We start from the raw sequence: 27,410 nt of genomic DNA on the forward strand, positions 1-27,410 counted from the left end.
TGGCTAACTCATCGAACGAGGTCACGGATTTGATCACTGTTCTACAGTGGAATTGCAGAAGTATCATCCCGAAAATCGATTCCTTCAAAATTTTAATAAATAATTTGAGTTGTGATGCATTTGCATTATGTGAAACTTGGTTAACTTCCGACATAGATCTCAACTTCCACGACTTTAATATTATTCGCCTGGATCGAGACACCCCCTATGGAGGAGTGCTTTTGGGGATCAAAAAGTGCTATTCCTTCTACAGAATTAACCTTCCCTCGATAACAGGTATTGAAGTTGTCGCTTGTCAAGTAACAACCAAAGGCAAAAGCCTTTGCATAGCTTCCATATATATTCCCCCCAACACCGCGGTTGGGCACCGACGGCTACAAGACATCTTAGAATCTCTGCCAGCACCGCGACTAGTTTTAGGAGACTTTAACTCTCACGGTACAGCATGGGGTTGCCTCTATGATGATAACCGGTCTTCCTTAATTCAGGATCTTTGCGATAACTTCAATTTGACAATTTTAAACACGGGTGAAATGACACGGATTCCTGCTCCTCCAGCGCGCCCGAGCGCCTTAGACTTGTCCCTTTGCTCAACATCGCTGCGGTTAAATTGCACGTGGAAGGTAATTCCTGATCCCCACGGCAGCGACCATCTGCCGATTGTAGTCTCAATCAATAACGGTTCAAGGCCATTGAAATCAATCAATATTTCGTATGACCTCACACGAAATATCGATTGGAAGAGCTATGCTGCCGCGATATCCGACAACATCGAATCTACCCAAGAACTTCCTCCGGAGGAAGAGTACAGCTTTTTGGCTGGCTTAATTCTCGACAGCGCGAATCAAGCTCAGACTAGGCCAGTACCCGGCGCGAACATACAAAAACGTTCTCCCAATCCCTGGTGGGATAAAGAGTGCTCAGACGTGTACGCAGAGAAGGCCGCCGCGTTTAAGACCTTCCGGAACGACGGGTTACCCGCTAGTTTTCGACAGTACGCGACGTTAGACAAGCGAATGAAGAGTTTGATGAAAGCCAAAAAACGCGGTTATTGGCGCCGGTTCGTCGACGGATTAACGAGAGAAACATCGATGAGCACTCTTTGGGGAACAGCCCGACGTATGCGAAATCGAAACAGTACTAATGAGAGCGTGGAATATTCAAACCGTTGGATATTCGATTTCGCCAAGAAGGTTTGTCCGGATTCCGCCCCGGCACAGAAGATCTACCACGCCGCGTCCCGTCACGATAACGCGAACGAAACACCTTTTTCGATGGTGGAGTTCTCACTTGCTCTCTTGTCGTGTAACAATAAAGCTCCGGGGCCAGACAGAATCAAATTCAACTTGTTGAAGAATCTGCCTGACTCTGCCAAGAGACGCTTGTTGAACTTATTTAATAAGTTTCTCGAGGCTAACATTGTCCCACTCGATTGGAGACAAGTGAAGGTCATCGCCATCCAAAAACCAGGAAAACCAGCCTCCGACCACAATTCGTACCGTCCGATCGCAATGCTATCCTGTATCCGGAAGTTGTTCGAGAAAATGATCCTATCCCGCCTCGACAATTGGGTCGAAGCAAATGGCTTACTGTCAGATACACAATTTGGCTTTCGCAAAGGCAAAGGGACGAACGATTGTCTTGCGTTGCTCTCAACTGAAATTCAAATGGCCTATGCTAGCAAAGAGCAGATGGCATCAGTGTTCCTAGATATTAAGGGGGCTTTTGATTCAGTTTCGATCAACATTCTTTCAGAGAAGCTGCACCAGCATGGTCTTTCAGCGACTTTAAACAACTTTTTACTAAACTTGTTGTCGGAAAAGCACATGCATTTTTCGCATGGTGACTTATCGACATCACGATTTAGCTACATGGGCCTTCCCCAGGGCTCATGTCTAAGCCCCCTTTTATACAATTTCTATGTCAACGACATTGATGAATGTCTTGACAATTCCTGCACGTTAAGGCAACTTGCAGACGATGGCGTGGTGTCTGTTACGGGACCCAAAGCTGTCGATCTACAAGGACCATTACAGAATACCCTGGACAATTTGTCTGCTTGGGCTATTAAGCTGGGTATCGAATTCTCCACGGAGAAAACTGAGCTAGTTGTATTTTCAAGGAAGCGTGAACCAGCACAACTACAGCTTCTATTAATGGGTCAAACTATCGCTCAGGTCTTCACAGTAAAATATCTAGGGGTCTGGTTCGACTCGAAAGGTACTTGGGGATGCCATATTCGGTATCTGAAACAGAAATGCCAGCAAAGGATCAACTTTCTTCGTACAATAACCGGAACATGGGGTGCCCACCCAGGAGACCTAATTAGGTTGTATCAAACAACGATACTGTCGGTAATGGAATACGGATGCTTCTGCTTTCGCTCCGCCGCGAACATACATTTCATCAAGCTCGAAAGAATTCAGTATCGTTGTTTGCGTATCGCCTTAGGGTGCATGCAGTCGACCCATACGATGAGTCTCGAAGTGCTGTCGGGCGTTCTCCCGTTGAAAAATCGATTTTGGGAACTCTCATATCGATTGCTCATTCGATGCGATATCTTGAACCCGTTGGTGATTGAAAATTTCGAAAGGCTTGTTGAACTCAATTCTCAGACCCGTTTCATGTCCCTGTACTTTGACTACATGGCGCAGAATATTAACCCTTCTTCTTACAATCCCAACCGTGTGCATTTCATAAATACTTCTGAATCTACTGTTTTCTTCGACACATCCATGAAAGACGAGATTAGTGGAATTCCGGACCACATACGCCCACAAGTGGTTCCAAACATTTTTTATAATAAATTCCGAGAAGTCGACTGTTCTAAGATGTTCTATACTGACGGATCAAACCTCGAAGGATCCACTGGCTTCGGTATTTTCAATCAAAAGTTCACCGCCTCCTACAAACTCAGTGACCCTGCTTCAGTTTACGCCGCAGAACTAGCTGCCATTCAGTATACCCTTGGAGTCATTGAAACATTACCCGCAGACCATTACTTCATCGTTTCGGATAGCCTCAGTTCCATTGACGCTATTCGCTCGATGAAACAAGGCAAGCACTCCTCGTATTTTTTGGGGAAAATACGGGAGCTACTGAGTGCTTTATCTGACAACTCTTTCCAGATTACCTTGGTATGGGTCCCTTCTCATTGCTCCATTCCGGGCAATGAGAAGGCAGACGCCTTAGCTAAGGTGGGTGCCTTAGAAGGAGACGTTTACGAAAGACCAATTTGCTTCAGCGAATTTTTCAGTATTACTCATCAGAGAACCCTCGAAAGTTGGCAAACTTCGTGGAGCAGTGGAGAGCTGGGAAGGTGGCTACATTCGATAATCCCTAAGGTATCGACGAAACCTTGGTTCAAGGGGATGGATGTGGGTCGTGACTTCATTCGTGTGATGTCCCGACTCATGGCAAACCATTACACGCTGGATGCACATCTCCGGCGTATTGGGCTCGTGGATAGTGGTATCTGCGCTTGTGGCGACGGCTATCACGACATCGAGCACATTGTCTGGGCGTGCACCGAGTACAGTTCCGCTAGGTCTCGGCTAATGGATACCCTGCGGGCCCGAGGAAGACCAACCAACGTCCCAGTTCGAGATGTGCTGGCAAGCCGCGATGTTCTCTATATGTCCCTTATATACACCTTTGTGAAAACCATCAATATACAAGTCTAACTGCCCCTTGTTATCTCCTTATCATTCTCAGAACGCTCTTCCACCTGTATCAAACCATCTGTATCGAATGAGCCAACAAACACGGGACCTACGGCACGAACATAACACGCTTAACTCGAAATGTAGCCGATCCACATCTGAGCCGTACTACGAAATCGTCTGGAAAAACCCCTGCCATCTTGAGGAGGACCACCCGGCGTCCCAGTACATGATTCCCCTGATGAAGGCCACCCGAGTTTGTAATCCATCCGTTGATCTCACGATGCCTGAAACTGAAATAATTTTCTCTCCCTGCCATCTTTGTCTACCCTCCCTCCCCTGACTCTTATACCCAGAAGTAACAAACCCTCCCCCCCCCCCCCCCCCCCAATATCATCACGAAGCATTTAGCTCTTCTTGTCTCTTCTAGTTTTAACTATTATATTATATAATCTCATTGAAATTGCCCAACTCTACAACCCACAAAAATAACTATAATTACGAATCTTTACAAAATTCAATCATGCCCTCTAGTTATTCCTAGTTTTAAGTTAGTCGTAAAAAATTGTCCCCCTTAATTAAACATTATTTGCTCCAATAATCTCACTGATAAAAATGTCAAACCATATTGCCACAAAAACTAAATGACCCCCCTAATCTTACGAAAACAATATTATCCCCTTGTGTAGATATATAAGATAGCTATAAAATCGCATTAGTTTCATTTTTAAAAAATCAATATGTAATCCCCTAGTTTTAAGCAATTTAAAATGTAAAACAAAACAAAATTGGCACCTTTAAGCTAACGCAACGTGCCTTATCAAATAAACGATTTGAATAAAAAAAAAAAAAATCTTCTAAAGCTTCAATCAGGCCGTATGTATACGATAACTTATCAAATAGTTTCAATTTGAGTGTTTTATTGCAAGACATAGCATACATTCACATTAATAAATAAATCTAATCAATCGTGAATGTTACATAGGTTATAGCAATATTGGTGTTATCACTTCTTATTCGAAAAAGTTGTTGATCATGCACAATCCCATAAATTTCTCAATAACTACCTTAGAATAAGATGGTAGATTCCACATATGAAAATGCTTTGTAAGATTGAGAAAAATCCTTTTTATTTGACACCCAATATACCTACACTGGTCAAGTTACGGTTGAGATATTGAACAATTCAAAAAATGTAGCAAAGTTTCATGGTTTGAAAGCATTTACTAAAAATGTTATATCTCAGCCCCTCGACCGAATTTTCACAACATTTGTTCACGAAAATTTTTGCAATGAACAGTACTTTCCAAAACATGCCTTTGGTTTATTGAAAAAAATTATTGACATTCGTTTTGTGTGGATTTTCTTCACAATTAACCAAAAAAATATTTTTTTCGCCATGATTAAGAGGTTCTATAATTAATATAAGGACTTTTTGTAAAAAACTTTTAAATGGGATTTATTCTCTGAGGTCCACAGAAAAATAATTGGGCTTTGAAAAAGTTGCGAAAACCACTTATATACGACAATTTTGCTAAAAAATGACCATTTTCATAAATCGCTTTTGCGGTATCTACAGGTGATTTTTTAGAAACTTGATTTGTTCTACAAAAGTGCTTAAAATGTACATATCTTTCATTATAGGGTTGAGCACCATGACTTTTCGAACATCGATTTTTTTTGGGACAGCCTAATAAGTCATACGAGCTCGTTCAAGTGAGAATTCAAGAAACACTAAAAACACATGGTTCTAAGGCTAGTTTTATGAAATGATCAGTTCAGCAATGTTTTAGATTTTTCCGGATGGTTATTATGCGACCAAAGGGTACATTTTTCACTCGGAACTACGAATTTATGCCAATGCAATGTGAACAAATATTTTCGAAAAAACTGCGGAATTCTAGAAGTAGATTCATTAGCCAGTTTTATATTTTCACAAACATTTTCGTTTTTTTTCGAGAGTTGTCCAACTAGAGCTGTAGAGCTAGATCCCCGGAAGATTCACACACTACAATTGCAGACGAGACAGGCAATGGCGCCCACTAAAACACTGCTTTAGATCAAGGGATCAAGGGTAGACACTTGCGGACGTGACCGATTAATGATTGCGCGAGCGGTTGAGACCGCGTTGGTAAATTTTTAGATGCAAATGTTCACTTAATTACCGGGGTGTTTGACCCGGGGGATCTCGTCAGATCGCGGGCGTTCGCAGTTTTGACCAGGTTTGTGTTATCGCGAAGGCCACGTTTGTACTTTGGAATAAGAGATTGTGAGTGTATATGAGAGAATAAGCAATTTGTGTTAGTGAGTGTTAGCATGGATCTAATTTAAAATATAGCAATAAAAGAAGGTGCCTCCAGAGAAAATTGGACCCTAAACCCACATGGTATATTATTTGACCATGTCAGTGGATAATAAAAATCGCCAAGTTAAGTACTAAAATCGATCACAATGTAACTTAACTAAAAAGAAAATAATAGTATCCCAAGTTTATGTGATTTAATCACTGTAACACTGCTTTGATGGAAAAGCTCCCGGACCACGTCAAGGTACAGTATCATGTCGAGGGAGTTTACGAAATCGTGATCTTCTTTTTATGAATTTATGAACAAATTTTTTTTCACGTGCCTTATCAAATCAACTAATTGAATAACAAAAACGAGTTTAATCCACCTAACAGTGTGATCAGACATTTCTTATAACACTTATCACTCTCTTCGGATATTGTAACGATTGAGAACATTGACAACATGATGTTTCGCGATGTTTTTGATAACACATACTAGTTGGGACAGTGGTAGGCCTCAGAGAAACGCTCAAATCAACATCTTCGGATATTATATCGATCAAATTAACATAGGACAACATCTTTACGATAAATGTCGAAAGTCAAACCAAAATAAAAGTAAAACGAAAAAAAAATTACCTTTAAAATATGACTATATATGTGCTGGCCCAAAAATGGAAAAAAAATATTGCGCATATTCGAAGTACATATCATTAGTAGCGTTTATTAAAATTTTCATGGCAATCTGAACTGAAATTGCAACTCTTAAAAAAACGCTATCTTACGCGATTATTTCGATATCGACTTTTTCTGAAAGTAACCTCATAGTGAGCAACATATTTCAACTCACATTAGTTAGTGGTTGAAAAAAGGATTTTGATTTGATCCATTGTCACTAATCCTAATGCCTAAGTTATTGATAATATTTATAAAAGTACATTGTAATCTTCACACCCTTATTAATAAAAGTGGAATTTTTGAAAGAATCTAATTTTTATTCATTTGCTTCAAATATGCATTAGGGTCTAATAAAGTAATATGTCCAAATATGGAAGGCGCATTTTTTTTGCGGTGGCCGCAAATATAACTCAAACAAATATTTTTTATCGTTCTGAAGTTTTCACAGTGTTTTCGACATTGCTTTCTCCAGCGACGGTCTTATTTTTTCGATTTTTATTAAATGTTCAGCGTTGCCATTTTGCGAAAAATCTAAATATCGTTCTAAGGAATCGAAACCTTATCCAAAAGAACTAGTCTGTGGGAAAATGTTGTCCAGCCGCAATCTTGTGTTGAGTTTTAGTTTTTGTACATCAAAACTAGTATTATAACTCGCATTTTACGGGATCTCGATTCATCTTCTATTGCATCTAGTAAAATGTCCAAAATATTGCTGTTTTCGTGGTCTATAGTAGTGTAAACCCTTAATAAAATTTTGCAATCTTGTTTAGAGAAAATAATGCAATTTTCTAATCTTCGTCGATCTGCTATATATATAAACCCTTAACGAGATGACCTGCTATCAAGATCGAAAAAATCGAGTTTTTGCCTTTCTCAATAGAAAGGTATTGCAGTTGCTCTGAAAACCGACTATTTAACGGATGCCCGGAGGGCCGAGTGACATATTCAGTTCGTCGAGTTCGATTCAGCTCGTCGAGTTCGGCAAATGTCTGTGCGTGTGTGTATGTATGTATGTATGTATGTATGTATGTGTGTGTATGTGCGCCTGTGTGTGTATGTGTCCAAAAATGTCACTCATTTTTCTGAGATGGCTGAACCGATTTTCACAAACTTAGTTAGTGAAAGGTGCAACGTTCCCATAGGCTGCTATTGAATTTCTAATGGATCCGACTTCCGGTTTCGGAATTACAGGGTGATGAGTACGAACACGCAGAAAATGTCGATTTCAATAAATTCTGCAATGAATGTATAAAGGTGAATTTTTTTTTCCAAAATATGACCACAACTGCTTCGATTTGTAGTATTAGGTCACTAACATCCATTCAAAGTCTCTTTGGCCACATTGGCCACCATCATCGGTTCTGGAAGCCCCGGCGGAAGCATCCAAATTCAGAATAACAGTCACATCGATTTCTCGGAGATGGCTAGACAGATGAAACCAAACTTAGTCTCAAATGAAAGGTGTTGCGCCCTCGTAAATGGCTATTTAATTTCATCCCGATCCGACTTCCGGTTCCGGAGTTACAGGTTGTGGCGTGCGATCACATAGCAAATTACGATTCAAACCGATACTTCGATGAAAGCAAAAAAGGTAAAAATTTCGCTAAAATGTCTCTCAAACTACTTAAATTTGCAGTTCTAGATCACCGACGGCCAACCAAACTTTCGTTGGCTACATTGATCACCATAAACGGTTCTGGAAGTGCCCGGGAAAAGCGGCCATCTTTCAAAATTAACGAACTCACATCAATTTCCCGGAAATGCTTGGGCCGATTTTCGCAAACTTAGTCCCAAAATGATAGCTAAATAATCCCCACAGAGGTCTGTAAAATTCCGCACGGATCGCTTATATGGTTCCGGAAATATATACTGAACCGTCCGGTCACATATGAAATTCCCATATAATCCGGTACTCAATTTTTTTCCATGAAATTTCAGAAATCGAATTCGTATTTTTGATGCCAAACATCTTTAAAACGCATGAAACGTCGAGATTTTATTTTATCTCGAAATTTTTTTTTATAAAGATCGACTTTTTGCGACATAACCGATTTCGCTCCTTTTTTCAATTCAATATTACCGTGGCTGGTTTTTCTTTTGCAAAATTTTAGAACTCGAATAATGGTTTCTTTTCTTGTATGTAGTTGTCAAGTCATGTATAATAAAATTGTAATGTATACATTTGAAAACTTTTAATAAATATAAGCAACTAAAAAATTCTCGTGTTCATGATTGAGAAAGGCACAATTGCACCGCTAGGTGGATTAAAACAGGTTTTTTACTTATGGCGATAGATAAAGCGAAGAATATATCACAACAATATATGTAATTTTTTTTAAGATTCTGACAAACATTTTCACCATTTCTTGGGCACGTTAGTATCAAAAATGTAATTTCTAGAAGACCGCGGGAAAATAAAAGTACAGAAAATCAAACAGAACTCATGTAAATTGGAAATTTTGTTGTTTCCTTGATTTCAACCATAATTACCTGATGCACTTTTCTAGTAAGGAAATAATCCTTTACTCCGTCATATTGTGAAGTTTTCCAAGGAAATTTTTTGTTTTAACTTCCCAAATGTGTGTATAGTTAGAATGTTTCTTTCCCTTTCAATAATCACAAAAACAAGCTCTTTTTTTCTCATAAAAGAGTCCAACAGTTAATTTAGGACACTTTTTTACATAAACTGTCCAAACAAATGAACGACTGGGAGAAGCTTCGCCATATTTTAAAAGAAACCGTTTAGTCATTATTTTAACAAGCTACCAAAAATGGTGTAGTTTGTGTAGTTCGTTGCATAGAAAACAGATACCCTCGAAAATAAAGTAAGAGGACAGTATTCGAAGAAGTTGCTTGTGGACGAGTTATGATGACTTTGTTTCCACTTACTTGAAGTTATTTATTTCGCTTCTCGTTTTCCGATATATATTTTAGATCGATCAAAGGGTCATAAATCAGAAAATTAGCTGTCAGTAGGTAGTGACAAATAAAAGATTGACAGAGATAACTGATCACTGCTTAATCCTAGCGTTGGTAGGTAGACAATTAAGTACAAAATGTGCCCTGATATCATCCGTTTCCGTTTTATACAATTAATATCCGCTGGTTTATTAAAACGGATCATTACTATATTGAACGATAAATAACATGCTATAACTTTTAAAGCATACAAGACAGACACTTGGTGGCTTCAGCAAAGTTGTTCGCAAAAAAGAGCTATAAATTTGCAGAAGACATCTTCTCAATATAATCACTTAAAAGAAACTAAATGGAAATATCTCACTTATAGGGGGATAAATCGGTGAAAACATAATGTCAAAAGAAAGAGCATATTAAATCCAATAATTTCTCCGAAGTTGCTATTGACCTCAACTTAGCCGTTTTGGCAGTAATAGTCAATTTCATGGTTTTGGTCTTATTTCTAGACATTAAACAGCAAGAATCCGTCATCCGTATTTAATGTTAAATATCTCCTTCGCTAATAGTCCGAATTATAGTTCGTTCGAAAGGTATTCGTACAAGCTGTCTGAAGATGTATAAAGTGTTTATCTATGTTGTCAATTTCGAAAGTAATTTAAAAAAAACTGCGACAGGTGCCTATTTGGAACATTCAAACATCCATATCTTAGGAACTAAACATCCGAATTAAAAACAAATGAATAGCGTTCTGTCTGGGTGTGAGGCCTTTCATATGCAATTTGTTTGGATAAGATCGTTTCAGCCATTGCCGAGAAACGCGAATGAGAGTTTGTCCATTACATACACACACAGACATTGTCCCAAATCGTCGAGCTGAGTCGATTGGTATATAAGACGCGGCCCTTCGCGTTTTGAGTTTGAGCGAATTCTACATATTTCTGGTATAAGAAATGTAAAAAAGAAACCCCGGCGTAAAAAATCTTTTGCAAATGCCGTGTCCCATAAACGTTTTATCAAAAAAATTGAATAAAAAACAGATTTTTTCCATGTAGGTATTTTTTTCTTGTTAATCTACAGTGCAAGTGCAAATACCACCCTGCCCCGGAATGAAATCAATTTCAAATGACGAGCGGGAATTTTCGTAACGTTGCATTTGGAAGCTATTATTGGACTAGTTATTTCAAGTGTAGCTAATAGTTTCCAAAATTTCATACATTGACAAAAATATTCTTCCCGAGTTATAATGTAGCACTGCTACTAGCAGCCAAATGAATATTTACCCATTTCCAAATAAATCGTTTCTGTCTGAACTACTAAGTCAGCTAGATTATTCAAATAAACCACAATTTCGATGCCACTAACATTTACTTACCCTTTTCTCCCACAGGATTAAAAGTCAGCACCAGTGTAGAATAGCGGAGAATTATACCGTTGCCTTCGGTACATACATACTGCGCGCAATGCCGTATAGTTGCCAACTTCCATCACTGATTCATCAACCGAGCGGCAGTGTTTATCATCAAATTTGTTGATTTTTGATTTTCGCCAGGAAATCCATTGCCTGTGTAACTGACGAGCCTCAAAATATGTCGGCAGACGGAACCGAGCAGTAGCTTCTGGAATTACCGCGAACGCGTGTGATGTGTTTATTTAGTTTAACGCTGCTGTTTAATTTTTCCTACAACGTGCCGTCGTTCATATAGGATAGTAGTTATTGCATTCATCAGGTTTTTCATGTGTTATTTCTAGGTAAATTGTTGTTCGGCTTAGCGTGAATAATTCATGGAAACCAAATATTTGTTTTGTTGTTGGAGCTGCTGCCGCGAAAAGCCTACACAACGACAGTGAAAGTCCTTCCCTTTTCACGTACGGGTGTTTATTTCGTTAGGCAGAAAAGCTCGTCGTAGGCCAGCGCAAAAAGTAGTGTAATGTATTAATGAAATTCGATTCGCATTTACCGCCAGCGTCAGGAAGCGTTCCGCTGTGCAGCTAACAGTGGCTCGTGTCTAACTGTACGGTAAAGTGAGCGTTGTGTTGCAGCATTGCAGTGCGGAAGTGAGGAATCCTATCCATTCCACGTTAGCCGGCTGTGCTTGGAGTGGTGCTGGCAGTTGAAATAGCAACAACTTCATTGCTCGACTCGGCTGTAACCAGTCTGCCTTCTGGTAGCTTTGGCAGAAAATGACCAGTATCAACTATTCGAGAATGTTTCGTGGCAAAATTCGTACCAACACATGCCGGATTGTGCTGCTAACTTCGCTGGTGTGGTTGCTTATCGATGTGATACTAATAATGAACTACGCCGATTGTCTCGGCGGTTCCAGTTGGCTCTGTAAACGACCCGGAGAATACGATGTTGAGGTAAGTCAAACTTTGTGGCGAATGTCGATTGGTTACTTGGGTCCATGAAACTTATTCATAATCGTTTCTTTTTGCTGCCCTATTAATTTCTGAATCCAATTATTTTAACGGTTTCGAACGACAGACACCCAACATCCAACGCAACGACAATAGTTAACATTGGCCACGTTTATAACCGTTTATAGACAATTCTGATAAGAAAATGAAACAAGGAATCTCAATCGTTGTGTTGTTTCATTCAGGCCGCTCTGACTGATATCAATTTAACCCTGTCGTTGAAAGTGCAAACATATCACTTTAGATACATGTCGTAGAAAACCCACTAAAAACATTTTCCCATTTGCCGTTTTGGATGTAATTTGAATGCAATATACGTGCGGAGTTACAACGCAGTCTAATTGGCTTAATATTTTTCTTAGAATGCATTCTACTTTCGTCTGTCTGTTTGGAATCTTCGCACATCTTTGATCCGAACTGGAAAAGTATTTCTAGTTTGCGACACCGCGGTTATGCACCTTCCTGTGGATTCTCTGCAGTGGCGCCGTGCCACGATATGTTCAATCGACAATGCACGGCTTCACGCCACTGGGTACTGACTAACTCGTTTATGCTGTGAAACTCGCTGCTAGAGTTGATATCTATGCTAACCAGATGTTTTCGCGCATTTTCGCCATGAGCTAATGGAGCCAGGCAGCAGCAACAGCAAAACCCTCAAGTGTAATGTAGGGCGCCTCTTTTATGCAAATATCCATGAGGTACACATTCCCCTTTGCAAGTATGCACGTTGGTATCCGAACATAGCTACAGCATCGTTCAGTACGTTTGAGTATCGCACTTGACTTTCCATAGCCTAGCGGGATACAAAATTTCAACATTCCACAAATTTATGAACGTCGCTGTAGGAATGTGGCCTAGATTATCAGTTTACTGTGAACCTCTTGGCATCTTTTTCCAAATAACCAAAAAAATCCTACGAATCTTGAACTTTTTGTCTAGTACCGAAGAACGTGTGTGAGCTTCATCAGTACGAACTGGTTGTTTACTACTGACAACGAGTAGTACGTGCAAGTAACCATATTTTCCCTACATTTCACATTCCGCTTCAAATGTTAGAGTTTACCTAACCTAGCAAAAAATGTGCAAGGTGGGTTACTCTGCATAACCTACACTGACAACGACGTGATATTTATCATTTTCTCGTTGGTGGCATTTATGACGAGCACCGTACGCTGATGTGTTATCGAATTCTCTTCTGTTTTACGTTTGTAGAAGATATGTTGCATTGAGCTTAAGGGGGGGGGGGGTGTAAGGGTTTCAGCGTGAAAAAAAAACACTTTTTTGGAAATTTTTTAGAGCCTTGAGTGAAGCGAATTGATCAAATCTTTTGCACATTATAGTGTGTCATTTCCATAACATACTGTAATTTTTCCATGCAAAAATATCGACAAGCGGCTAGGCGATGAAGCTTCTTGTAGAACGCCTCTGGAAAAAAACATGATTTGCGGTGTTACTTGTCATTCAAAAACTACTTAATCGATTTCTTTCAAACTTTGTATACACATTCTGTACAAAAAATAAATACCTAAACCCTACGTTGATTTTTTGAGATAATTTTTTTGATTAAGGATGTTTTTACTCATAAAAGGTAGAATTTTTCGTGAAAAATAGAAATTATTTAAAATGGGTAAAAAGGACCCCTTAATTGAAAATTTTACTCAAAAACTCAAGGTAGGGGTTAGGTGAGGGATTCCATGAGAAACTGCCGACCACAAAATATGACCATCGTCGATTCGAACGAAACTTTGACGTTGTGTTCGGTTTCTGAATCTCCATTATTTTCTCTGACAATTGAAATATTGTGATGCAAGAGCAATTTTTTAAAAGGGCATAAACATTTCTACGTGCATTAATTTCAATTTTTTTGTACGATTACTGTATTTTATACAGCAAAACTTTCTGAGAACGAGTTTCAGGGAATGAATATTTATGTGAGAAAAAAAATATACACTAAAAAAAATGTTGTGTCATTTTTAACAAAAACAAAAATGTGGTTAAAATTTAAATTGTAAAAAAAACATTTTTTTCTAATTTTTTATATTTTGTCAATAAAAACTTCAAGAGAAAAGAAATATTGTATGATGGAGAACTTATCGGTAAAAAGTTTTTCTAACAATAACTTTGTACATGTTTTTAAATTTAGTACTAATTGACATACAAAACTGTAATTTTATTACAGAATATAATTCTTAGTCTTATTTTAAAACAAAATGTATTTAACAAAAATCTTCAAAAATGCGATAGTTTTCGAGATATTTGGAATTTTGTTCCAACAAAAACGGTTAATTCGTGTGATTATGCCCTTTTTAAAAGTTATTCGCGTTACCCCATCATAAAATGTCATCAAATCTACTGTTTATCGTTTTAATGACGTAAAAGAAACTTTTTCAGTGTATTTTGATCATGGAGAAGCTTTCAATAAAAAAGTTTTCTTAACAACAACTTTTGACATATTTTTATAATTCATACTATTTGCAGTAAAAAATACAATTTTCTTTTTGAATATGATTTTAAATGCTATTTTAAATCAAAATGCTCATAACAAAAATTTTCTGAAATGTTGTAGTTCTCGAGAAATTTCAAATTTCGTTTTAACAACACAATTCTTTTGTTTTCTTACGATCTTTTCAGAAGTTATTCGTGTTTCTCCATCAACAATAAGAAGTTTTTCAAAAGGCTCATAACATTTCCTGTAACTTTCTCTTTGACATCAAGGTGATATTGTTAACCATTTGAAAGCTATATGAAAACAACCAAAATATGATCGAACTATTTAGTTTAATCATAAGACGCTAAAGTTATTGATAGAAAAACTTCTCTCTCCTAGGTTGACGGGTTTGACGGTATTGCAAACATCTTCAAGCATATTTGAGCAGACACCTGCTTTAGGATGGTTATTGCATTGCGCCTCGATAGTGGTGCATCGAGGAGACCGAGAGGGCTTATGGGCCTTTTTTATGTTTTGTGTTTTTTCATACTCTGCACCAGCCCAAACTAACAGTCAACTAAGAGCCTGTGCACACTGGCGTGGCCGATTGGCAGGTCGCCGTGGGTTGACTTTTTCTGTGGGCTGTGTTTGCAGACATTGTTCAACAGCTTAACGGCAGTCTTTGTGAGCACGGCTCGCAGTGGAAGTCATTGTGTGTCGATTTATCGGTCGACCTCGGCAACGTGCACAGGCGCATTAAAAAAAATAACAGTAGAACCCTATTAGTTGTGTTGTGTTGTAATAATTGTAGTTTTTGGTACTAGTGTACAATTGTGTGCTAGCCGTGTGTCTATCTGTGTATGTGGGCGCCTGAGTATTTGTGACATGTGGACCAGGGAATGGATGCAGAATTGGCTTATATGATGGAATAGTGGGTGATCCTTCTTGGGATTCGTTGGTCACTTTTTACTGGTGTTCAATTCGTGCATTCGATTCGATTCATTCGGATTGGATAAATGAAGGTACGATTGATTTACCGATGCACGTCAATCATCCATTCCCGTCCAGTATAGCATGAGAAACTTCTAACGGAGTTAATTGTCGTTAATGGTAAATATATATCATTTTCTGGCATTTGGACGATTCCAAGTAGTTTTATTGCATGGTACATGTGTTGTTCAATTAATATTCAAGAACAGTACTAACTCTACTCTTTATTTTATTTTTTTTTATTTTCGATCTCATGCGTCATATTCCTCTGATGACTTCTCCGAGATAATTTAACATAAAAGTGCAACATTGCTGTCAACAATGACTATTCGCTGCCATCAGACGTCGCCAGGTTTTAGAAAAATTGAGATGTACTTTCATACTCAATTGAATCAGATAAGTAGGAACGAACAACAAACTGTAAGTAGCATATTACACATGTCTTATTTTAACACATTAAATATTATTTGTATTAACATATTATTTACAGGTAACACACATATCTCAACATGCAACACACACACGTAAACATTCACACACGCAAATATACAAATGCTCGACAGGTGACTGGGCCAAGTGCATTCACTCGTAGGATCTATCATTTCGATGATCGCCTCGATTCTACGAAACCAGTGCACAATTAAGCTGACATAAGCTAGTCTCGTCTGGTGAATGCATGTAACCTGGAAGCCCCAGACACGACAGGACGAGACGGACAGATGACGGACTGGACTCGACGGGGCCTAGTTCAGAGTTTTAGGCATTCTTCAATGCACGGCTACCGACCTCAAAAAAAAATAAAGTTATTGATAGAAAAGCTTTTTTACCAAAGTTCTAAAAATATTCGCAAAAAGTGTTTTTTTCACGCTGAAACCTTTACCCCCTCCTTAACTGTTTGAATAGATTTTCAACATGGTTTATGTATGTTATAATTTGAGTTGGTTGTTGTGGCTGGTGTGTTATTCCAATAATAACGCTCTTCCTTAAATATACAACAAACATCCCCAGAGCAAGACACCGTTTTGAAAATAAATTAATGTAAGTTCTTTTTAAACACAAAATAATGTGTACGTTCACTTCAAAGTGAACATTTTTCCATAGTTGATGTATTTACCCCTTGGTTTAAGCATTCTGTTCTACCGTGAGGTAGATTTTGAATAGTGTATTAATTCAAAGATCACAAAGTAATTCACCTAGTAGTGAGATGATAGGTTTCGCATATAATTCATATTTATATTATACTCGTGGAGCACCGAGAGCAACTTTATTTTTAAACCCCAAAATTATAGCGAAAATTTGACTGTTTTGCAAGATTGGAGTTATACTGGTCATGTCGAAAAAAATACCAGTTGCATTATCTATAATAAGGATAGAAGGAATCAAAATATCGTATAATACATAAAAATAATGTCATGGCACTAACCATCACTTACCATTCCTCACACGCCCCCCTTCACCCTTTTCTTTCTATCTCCCTCTCTCTCTATCTCTCTCTCTCCCTCTCTCTTCTTGTTCGTAGTAAATGTCACGTTTTACACCTATCTTGTTCTTTCTCTATCCATTTCTAAGTTGTGTCATAAGATCATCTCCGAATCTGAAATATTTATTAATGTCCAAGCTAGTTTGGTGTGGGCAATGTAATTGTGTAGGCTTCAAAGGACAAAAATATGTTTGTCGGCTATTTGCTAGGCATTGTTTTTGCTTTTTGGTATGCAACAGTATGCACTCACGGAAACATACTTCATATTACATCCTATTTGGCAGTAAAGATTTGTAAACCTGGAAAATTAGCAAAATGTTTATATTATAAAGCAACTATAACTAATTAATGTTCAAACTCTGCTGTTCCCTGAAGATGAAGGGATATCCTTTCGAGACGTTGCACTATGAGGGGATATTAGGGAGAAACCGGCCGGCCACAAAATATAACTATCTTCGATCCGAACGAAACATTGCAGTTGTGTTCAGTTTATGAATCTCCATGATTTGCTCCAGCAATTGCAATATTTTTCTGCAAGAGCAATTTTTCAAAAAGACGTATACGTTTTTACGTGCATTGATTTCAGAATTTTTTGTTCGATTACCGTATTTGATACAACAAAACAATCTGAGAACGAGCTACAGGGAATGAATACTACTGTACGAAAAATATATACGCTGAAAAAATGTTGTAATTTTTCACAAAAACAAAAATTTATGTTAAAAATTTAAATTGCAAAAAAGACCCGTTTTTTAATTTTTTATAATTTGTCAACAAAAACCTGATTTTGTTGTTTTTTCTTCAGTGAAGAAAATAGAAACATTCTGATTGTATTTGCCACGGTGGTGAACTCATTTTTAAAAAAGTTTTTTTGTTACTATGTTTTAATTGCCGCAAGGTTCTACTGTATCGATTTTGTTGGCTATTATCGGCAAATTTGAGACTAAGAGAAACGAAAGCAATGAAATTGAAAGACGGATAGGTATTCTAGAGCGAATCAGTTATAAACTTAGAACGGAAAACTAGAACTAGGCAGGCTCATATGGGCATGATCGAAAGGAAATGTGAAGAATTTTTTGCCTTCTGCATAGTAGGAGTTGGGCGTTCCACCCAAGTCTACCGCATGGTCTATGGTAGAACATAACTCATCATCATGTTTTACCGCCGACGCCGGCAAAAAATTCTTCACAAATCCTCGCCTAGAACGACCATGCGATCATTCTTCTCCCTTTCTGCTAGCATCAAGCCGTGACGTATGCATTCAATCGACACCAAGCTATCGGTGTCGCACCGATCCTATTGTGATTGAACTACTTATTTATTTTTTCGTTCCGCACACACGGATGGCTGATAGCAATTAATGACACAGCTCAGCTAGCAGAAATCGAATTTTTATCTACTTTTTTTTTACCCACTAGTTTATATGTTACTATGTTTTAATTGCCGCAAGGTTCTACTGTATCGATTTTGCTGGCTATTTTCGGCAAATTTGAGACTAAGAGAAACGAAAGCAATGAAATTGAAAGACGGATAGGTATTCTAGAGCGAATCAGTTATAAACTTAGAACGGAAAACTAGAACTAGGCAGGCTCATATGGGCATGATCGAAAGGAAATGTGAAGAATTTTTTGCCTTCTGCATAGTAGGAGTTGGGCGTTCCACCCAAGTCTACCGCATGGTCTATGGTAGAACATAACTCATCATCATGTTTTACCGCCGACGCCGGCAAAAAATTCTTCACAAATCCTCGCCTAGAACGACCATGCGATCATTCTTCTCCCTTTCTGCTAGCATCAAGCCGTGACGTATGCATTCAATCGACACCAAGCTATCGGTGTCGCACCGATCCTATTGTGATTGAACTACTTATTTATTTTTTCGTTCCGCACACACGGATGGCTGATAGCAATTAATGACACAGCTCAGCTAGCAGAAATCGAATTTTTATCTACTTTTTTTTACCAACTAGTTTATATGTTACTATGTTTTAATTGCCGCAAGGTTCTACTGTATCGATTTTGTTGGCTATTTTCGGCAAATTTGAGACTAAGAGAAACGAAAGCAATGAAATTGAAAGACGGATAGGTATTCTAGAGCGAATCAGTTATAAACTTAGAACGGAAAACTAGAACTAGGCAGGCTCATATGGGCATGATCGAAAGGAAATGTGAAGAATTTTTTGCCTTCTGCATAGTAGGAGTTGGGCGTTCCACCCAAGTCTACCGCATGGTCTATGGTAGAACATAACTCATCATCATGTTTTACCGCCGACGCCGGCAAAAAATTCTTCACAAATCCTCGCCTAGAACGACCATGCGATCATTCTTCTCCCTTTCTGCTAGCATCAAGCCGTGACGTATGCATTCAATCGACACCAAGCTATCGGTGTCGCACCGATCCTATTGTGATTGAACTACTTATTTATTTTTTCGTTCCGCACACACGGATGGCTGATAGCAATTAATGACACAGCTCAGCTAGCAGAAATCCTTTCGATCATGCCCATATGAGCCTGCCTAGTTCTAGTTTTCCGTTCTAAGTTTATAACTGATTCGCTCTAGAATACCTATCCGTCTTTCAATTTCATTGCTTTCGTTTCTCTTAGTCTCAAATTTGCCGAAAATAGCCAACAAAATCGATACAGTAGAACCTTGCGGCAATTAAAACATAGTAACATATAAACTAGTTGGTAAAAAAAGTAGATAAAAATTCGATTTCTGCTAGCTGAGCTGTGTCATTAATTGCTATCAGCCATCCGTGTGTGCGGAACGAAAAAATAAATAAGTAGTTCAATCACAATAGGATCGGTGCGACACCGATAGCTTGGTGTCGATTGAATGCATACGTCACGGCTTGATGCTAGCAGAAAGGGAGAAGAATGATCGCATGGTCGTTCTAGGCGAGGATTTGTGAAGAATTTTTTGCCGGCGTCGGCGGTAAAACATGATGATGAGTTATGTTCTACCATAGACCATGCGGTAGACTTGGGTGGAACGCCCAACTCCTACTATGCAGAAGGCAAAAAATTCTTCACATTTCCTTTCGATCATGCCCATATGAGCCTGCCTAGTTCTAGTTTTCCGTTCTAAGTTTATAACTGATTCGCTCTAGAATACCTATCCGTCTTTCAATTTCATTGCTTTCGTTTCTCTTAGTCTCAAATTTGCCGAAAATAGACAACAAAATCGATACAGTAGAACCTTGCGGCAATTAAAACATAGTAACATATAAACTAGTTGGTAAAAAAAAGTAGATAAAAATTCGATTTCTGCTAGCTGAGCTGTGTCATTAATTGCTATCAGCCATCCGTGTGTGCGGAACGAAAAAATAAATAAGTAGTTCAATCACAATAGGATCGGTGCGACACCGATAGCTTGGTGTCGATTGAATGCATACGTCACGGCTTGATGCTAGCAGAAAGGGAGAAGAATGATCGCATGGTCGTTCTAGGCGAGGATTTGTGAAGAATTTTTTGCCGGCGTCGGCGGTAAAACATGATGATGAGTTATGTTCTACCATAGACCATGCGGTAGACTTGGGTGGAACGCCCAACTCCTACTATGCAGAAGGCAAAAAATTCTTCACATTTCCTTTCGATCATGCCCATATGAGCCTGCCTAGTTCTAGTTTTCCGTTCTAAGTTTATAACTGATTCGCTCTAGAATACCTATCCGTCTTTCAATTTCATTGCTTTCGTTTCCCTTAGTCTCAAATTTGCCGAAAATAGCCAACAAAATCGATACAGTAGAACCTTGCGGCAATTAAAACATAGTAACATATAAACTAGTTGGTAAAAAAAAGTAGATAAAAATTCGATTTCTGCTAGCTGAGCTGTGTCATTAATTGCTATCAGCCATCCGTGTGTGCGGAACGAAAAAATAAATAAGTAGTTCAATCACAATAGGATCGGTGCGACACCGATAGCTTGGTGTCGATTGAATGCATACGTCACGGCTTGATGCTAGCAGAAAGGGAGAAGAATGATCGCATGGTCGTTCTAGGCGAGGATTTGTGAAGAATTTTTTGCCGGCGTCGGCGGTAAAACATGATGATGAGTTATGTTCTACCATAGACCATGCGGTAGACTTGGGTGGAACGCCCAACTCCTACTATGCAGAAGGCAAAAAATTCTTCACATTTCCTTTCGATCATGCCCATATGAGCCTGCCTAGTTCTAGTTTTCCGTTCTAAGTTTATAACTGATTCGCTCTAGAATACCTATCCGTCTTTCAATTTCATTGCTTTCGTTTCTCTTAGTCTCAAATTTGCCGAAAATAGCCAACAAAATCGATACAGTAAAAAAGTTTTTTTTAACAATAACTTTATACATGTTTTTGAATTTCATACTAATTCACATACAAAACTATAATTTCATTACAAAATAAAAATCAAAATCCATTTAACAAAAATCTTCCGAAATGCGATAGTTGTCGAGATATTTGGAATTTTGCTACAACAAAAACAGTAAATTCGTGTAAGTATACCCTTTTTAAAAGTTATTCGCGTTACCCCATCATAAAATGTCAACAATCTAATGTTTATCGTTTTTAGGACGTAAGAGAAGCCTTTTCAGTGTATTCCAATTTCAGTTAAAATTAACAGCAGCACCACGCAAATTAATTTAAATGAAGATAATAATCTCCAAAACTTGAAGTTCGACAATTAGATTCGAACGATAAACCAACCTAGCATACCAAGCGAGTAAATTTCTCCAAAAAATATTCTTCCCATGACCGGTTCAATCTCAACCATGTACGCATCTCGTGCTCTCACCACATGCTCTGGATAGAGCAGCTGCATGAGCGACTTTTTCTATTTCCTTGTGCACCGGTTCAAGTCAAATATTGAACCAGCGTGCATTGCTATAGCGTCCTTATGGGCGTTAGAGTTGTGTGCATACGAGACCGATTTATAATTTTTAATCGCGTGGCGCCGTACGTTCATAACAGTCGGTCGAACGCTTTCTTGTGTAGCTTTAACAAATGTTGCTGCACTTGGGCATAACCGTCTACTTTTGCTTCAAAGAAATTGTTTGTTTAAAACTTGTCTACTGAGAGTGTAAAATGGACATAAACTCAAACTAGGGGTTGTTCGAATGATCTCGCTGGAATAATGAACGGGTTGATGTTAAATATCTCATGCCTACGATATTGAACAAGAAAAACATTTTTTTTTCTGGATTCAATGAATTACACGAGAAACATTCAAATTTCTATCCCATTTGAAAGAATTGAGGGATGACTTTAAACCGGTTGACAAATATTTCAATCTTTCTTATACAGAAGGACGAATATTTCTTGGTGTGTAGAACATAAAATTCTACATTTCAAGTTAATTCATATCCTACCATTATTTGTAACTATTCACGAAATTCATCGAAGTTTCGTTTTCTTCGATAAATTTTGTGCAATGCACACTAAATATTTAAAATTACGAAAATTTTCGTTCATCAAGTCACCATGTATTCAGTTAGTTCACAAAATGAAAGCATCTAATCTATTTTTACGAATAAATTCGTTCAGCGATATGAATTTTTGGTGCTTATTTGTGTTGGGGACTCTTCGGAAAAAAATGTTCATATTACGAAAGATGCTCGTGTATTTTATCAAACAATTCGTTTGAATAATGAAACAGATTCGTAATAAGCGTACGAAAGTCGTTTCGTGGTTTTTACCGAAAACTCGTAATGAAAATAAAAACGTTTCCGTAGAACAACGAATGATTCATCATATGTACAAAAATTCGCATAGTTTACGAATGTTTTCTGTACGAAACCTATTCGTAGCAGATTTACGAATATATTCTCTCAGTGTACTTTTCGCTCTTTTAAGCATTCTACCAGACGTTTGTTTGACAATTCATCGGTGAGTTTTGACAACAAATTTATTTTGCTCAGCTCTTGCAAGCAGAAAAACCTATCAACGAACATCTTTCATTGGCCCTATTCTTTAGATGTTGGATGGAATCGACGATTTTGTCGGACGTCGAACCCACCCGAGTATCGTCAGAAGAGATAAACAAAAAATACTCAGCTGGTCTAAAAACGTCTCATATAGCCGAATTAGAGAAGATTGTGACGTTTTGAGAGCCTTTGTGGGATATCGAACAGGTTGACGGTAGAACCACGCGTCGCCTCTGTCCCAAAGACTACGTGTAATCTCGATGGGGAATGCAAGTATAATGATTCTACTAACTTATAACGAAGCATTCAGTTACCCATATTTGCTCAATGCTGAGAAAGCTTCAATTGAAGTTTCAATGGCAGTCACAATTCGTAGTCCTTTTCATAATATTCATTTGTATAGGGCTCATTAACAAGAATTCCGAATAAAACAATTTGCAAGCGGTAAGGATGACAGGAAAGAGACTGCATTGTAATAGACTCAATCTTTGGCATTTATGCTATCGACAATCACGTAATCGCCAACATAGTCTACACATTTCGCACTTTTTTTCTATTTACTTCATTGCAAATGAATGCTTTGAAATATTCACCTGTCTCATTCACGAATAGCATTCTCTCACTGTCGCTCACTTTTTAAAGGGCGAGAAAGGACATGCACCTATTTCCAATTACGCGTTAAAATTCTACCCTGAAAATTCTATTCTGTACAGATTTCTTTTATGAGAAATTTATTTATGAGAATCTGCGACCGAAATTTTTTTTTCGAATTTCAAAACAAATTGAACGCTCCATTTTCCTAATAACTAATTGAAGTCCTTCGGTAAGGTAAAAACTCGATAATCTTGAACGATACCGCCAAGAAAGGAAAAACGCAAACGAAAAGGTGTAAACAGAAAAAATTATAACACTAGAAAGTGCCCTCACACTTCAAAATATTTACATTTCGGAAGATGCACATAAAAGGAGCGTCGCAATTCACTTGAATTTACATTCAAGAGCATGTAAAATGCGCTTTGTTCACACTTCTCCATCTCCATTCAACTGAGTTTTACATCAAAAGAGACACAATATTTTATTTCACATGTCAAAACATGTAAAATTCCATTATTAATACATCGCCGTGTTGTTTACGTCAAATGTAATTTTCATTTTTTCTAAGTGTGCTGTTTTCCGTTTATAATAATGGAATTTTCAAAAACAATTCAGAACTTTCTGAAACAATGGCTCTCAAATTCGTGCAACTCGTTTTACTGATTTGCTTAATTCACATAATTTTTTTATATCATGCATATTTTCAGTTAATTCATTTCATGATTTTTATTTGTTTTGTTTATTTTATTTATTTTAAATATATACGAAATTTTAAATATATTGTTTCATTTAAATCATGTATTTCATTTAGCTTTCTTTTTATTCATTTGAATTCATTTTATCTATTTTATTCGCTTCATTCTTTGAACTCTTTCTGATCAGTTTATTCATTTCGTGAATTTGATTGTATCATTCGTTTAACATTTTATTTAGTGTTTTTCTTTTATGCATTATATTCATTTGGCCCACAAAGTCGTGTGCGTTTCGACTTCGTTTCATCAGAAACCGACACTAACTTATTGTCGGAATAGATTAGCAACGGTTTGATGCAAAATTCCTAAAACGGAAACACAATAAGTTTCAATCGAACGACTGGTCAAACGTGATGTCCCGTCCGAGCAAAAGTTCTGTTTATGCTGATGAGGCACAGTGAAGCCGAAACTTGTCTTGGTTTAGCAAGCCAATGCGAAAGCCCTATGCTGTATTTCCCCCGAAGGAAAAAATGGGTAAACATCAAATTTTTTTGTGAAACCAGCCTTTGTACATGAAGGGCACAAATCCTGATTTTCTATAATTTATTCATTTTTTTAACTTTCATGGAATTTCAAGCTTTATTCAAACGAACTGAAGGTAGTGTATAAGACACGATGAAAAATACGACCGCACGAACTAAAACAAATCCGATTAATACTATATTGTCGCCATTCTATCTCTACGTTAAAGGGAGGAGTGGGGATAGATGAACCACTTTTTTATTAATTACGCAGACTAGTAAATATTTCGTCGTATATACTTCATGATGGGCAAACTTTAACCGTAGCGCATTGCTGTTTATAATTTCAAGAATACTGGAATTTCACAACATTTACTGTTTTGTGTTAGTAATTAAAAAATTTCATCACCAGATGGCTATACATTGCTATTTTATAAGATTATTATTAAAATACCACAATTCGTCGATTTACACGTTAGCTGTCAAAATATGGAAACAATACTTTTGACGGATTTAAGTTTGTGTTTCCAATGAATTATTTTTTGAGTACTCTTGACATAGCTCAAAAGTAATAAATATCTATTTTTCGAGAAATGGTAACGATGCAAATTAAAAAAATTATGTCCAGGATTCATTCGACTACATCAACATAACTGTCCTGACAGCAATTCATTTTTTTAGTCAGTTCATTTATTAGATAAGGCACATTTGCGTTAGCTTAAAGGTGTCAATTTTGTTTTACATTTTAAATTACTAGGGGATTACATGACTTTTTTAAAATTGAAACAACAGGGATTTTATATCTATCTTATACATATACACAAGGGGTAATATAATTTTCGTAAGATTAGGGGAGTCATTTAGTTTAATATTAATATTTCTTAGTCCTTATCGTTTATTATTTTATCTTTTATTTTCTTTGAGCAATATCTCATTTAATTGTTGTAGTATAAAATGTGTTGTAGAATAAAATCCAAAGGAATAAATATTCCTAGGTACATCGCCTCATGACGCCATAACGAAAAGAAACTTTGATTATATTAAAAGCGAGAACAAACGTTTTACACTATCGCAAATGTGAGTGAGGTTAGGGTATCGAATGAGCTGTTCACAAAAATCGCTAGAATGTAACATAATATCCGAAGTGGTTCGTCTATACCCGCTCTTCCATATATCCACTCAACAGCGAGTTGATAATGACCATTTAGAGCACATTGCTTCTTCGCAAGCAATCCCAATAGCACAGTCGAGTGCTGAAGTATTATCGAAACGAAAGACACATAAACACTAACCGTTTGCCTTGGTAGTACAATTTACGCATCATGTCTATAATAGGTGCAGCCCTTTTATGCCAATTAGTGCTAGTCGGCTTGTGGTTATTTTTTTCCAATTTGACAAGACAAGTAGAAGCAGATAAAACGTAGGGGAGTGTCTCAGGTTATTGGCCGGGTTTTGTTTTCTGCCCAGAAAATTCACTTGGATCATTTGAATGCTAAATTTCAATATATCGTTTGAAAGGTGTGACAGCTAGCTAACTTTACGCCGAAAAAAGCTTAATTATCTGTTTGAAACAAAAAGTTGTTTTGACGACTTTCGACGATGATGTGTTATGGCCATCAAATTTCCAAGATAGTCAACAACCGGAATCTACCTAGAAAATTCCTTAAAAAAGGCAAAAGTGAAGTAATGCTAACGCAGTTCCCCAATTCAAAAACATTTATTAATATGCTGTGCTTCAAAAACATGATATTTGATCAACCATCCAACATTTAATTCATCCGACAAACGTGATCGGTGCCACGTGTTACAGGCGATAGCATTGTGTGACATTTTCTTCGGTGCTTAATTTGGCGTTTTCTCACGCTGCTTTTATCGTCTTTAATTCGGCAATATGCTCAGAAGAAGTCAAAATACTGCCACAGCTCTCTCAGACTTATTTTCAAGCTTAATGGGTTTGAAGGGTTGAACAGACTTCGGGACAGAATTCTTTGTCGGTTCTTTTTTTGCTGTTTGACATGGTAAAAATTGAAAATTCCGAAACCAGCTAGAAAACTACTTTTTAGTAGAAATGCAATTAAATACACCCAAAGCATTTCCCTAATTCAAATAATGTATTACATTGTTTCGTGCACAATCGGAATCATTCCTTTTTTACAATGTAGACCAAAAATAGCTTCAGCATTATATCAACACAACATAATCCATTATAATAAAAAAAAACAAATTGAACAAGAATACACACTACAGTTTAAGAAATTGTAATTGTAGTTCATTTTGCTTGTTTTGCCTTTCCCGACAAGATGTCTCATTGGTATTGGTACGATTTCCCGTTATCACACACAGTGACGCTGTTTTGTCTGCAAAAAACTCAATTTCATACATGCTATACCTTGGTACACATTTAACCTGTTCACTAGTATGTATGTGAGCTTTTCCATAGCGAATGGAACAACATTTTCGCTCTCTCAGTCATCGATCCAGCAAAGAATGTAAACAAATAGTTTGTGGTCCGGTGCTCGAATTGATTTTCGATAGTCATTCAACTGGGCCGTGCAGCGTACTAGGATGGCAATTCCAACAAAAAGTGTGATCAACATGATCAAACGAAATTTCTTCTCCAAAGTGCAAAGCCAATGCACTTCACCACCTGCCTAGCAATATTAAACGGGATCTTTTTTAGACAGAGTTGCTATTGCTGCGAGACCCAAAAATGATCTAATATTCTAAGTCTGATCATCAAACAAATTATCCGTTCTAATTTGTAAGCATATTAACAGCCCACGAACTTTTTGCTTTTATATTTAGATTTGAGGAAATGCCGGGATTATAAAATACATTC

At 37.5% G+C, this 27,410-nt stretch overlaps 1 protein-coding gene across 7 annotated transcripts in view; it reads left to right on the forward strand.

Annotated features, from left to right (window-relative positions):
* LOC131681850 (polypeptide N-acetylgalactosaminyltransferase 5) overlaps positions 1–27,410 on the forward strand; it is a 212,824-nt gene that overhangs the window by 46,852 nt on the left and 138,562 nt on the right. For 3 of the 7 annotated variants that reach the window (XM_058962906.1, XM_058962907.1, XM_058962910.1), the window contains one exon: positions 10,934–11,907. In XM_058962906.1, the coding sequence (XP_058818889.1) occupies positions 11,728–11,907 (180 nt within the window). In that variant the 5' untranslated portion in view covers positions 10,934–11,727. The remainder of the gene's footprint in view (positions 1–10,933; positions 11,908–27,410) is intronic. The other 4 variants (XM_058962908.1, XM_058962911.1, XM_058962909.1 and 1 more) reach the window with 3 other exon arrangements.

This window comes from Topomyia yanbarensis, chromosome 2 (genome assembly GCF_030247195.1).
Source record: "Topomyia yanbarensis strain Yona2022 chromosome 2, ASM3024719v1, whole genome shotgun sequence".
NCBI lineage: Eukaryota > Metazoa > Arthropoda > Insecta > Diptera > Culicidae > Topomyia > Topomyia yanbarensis.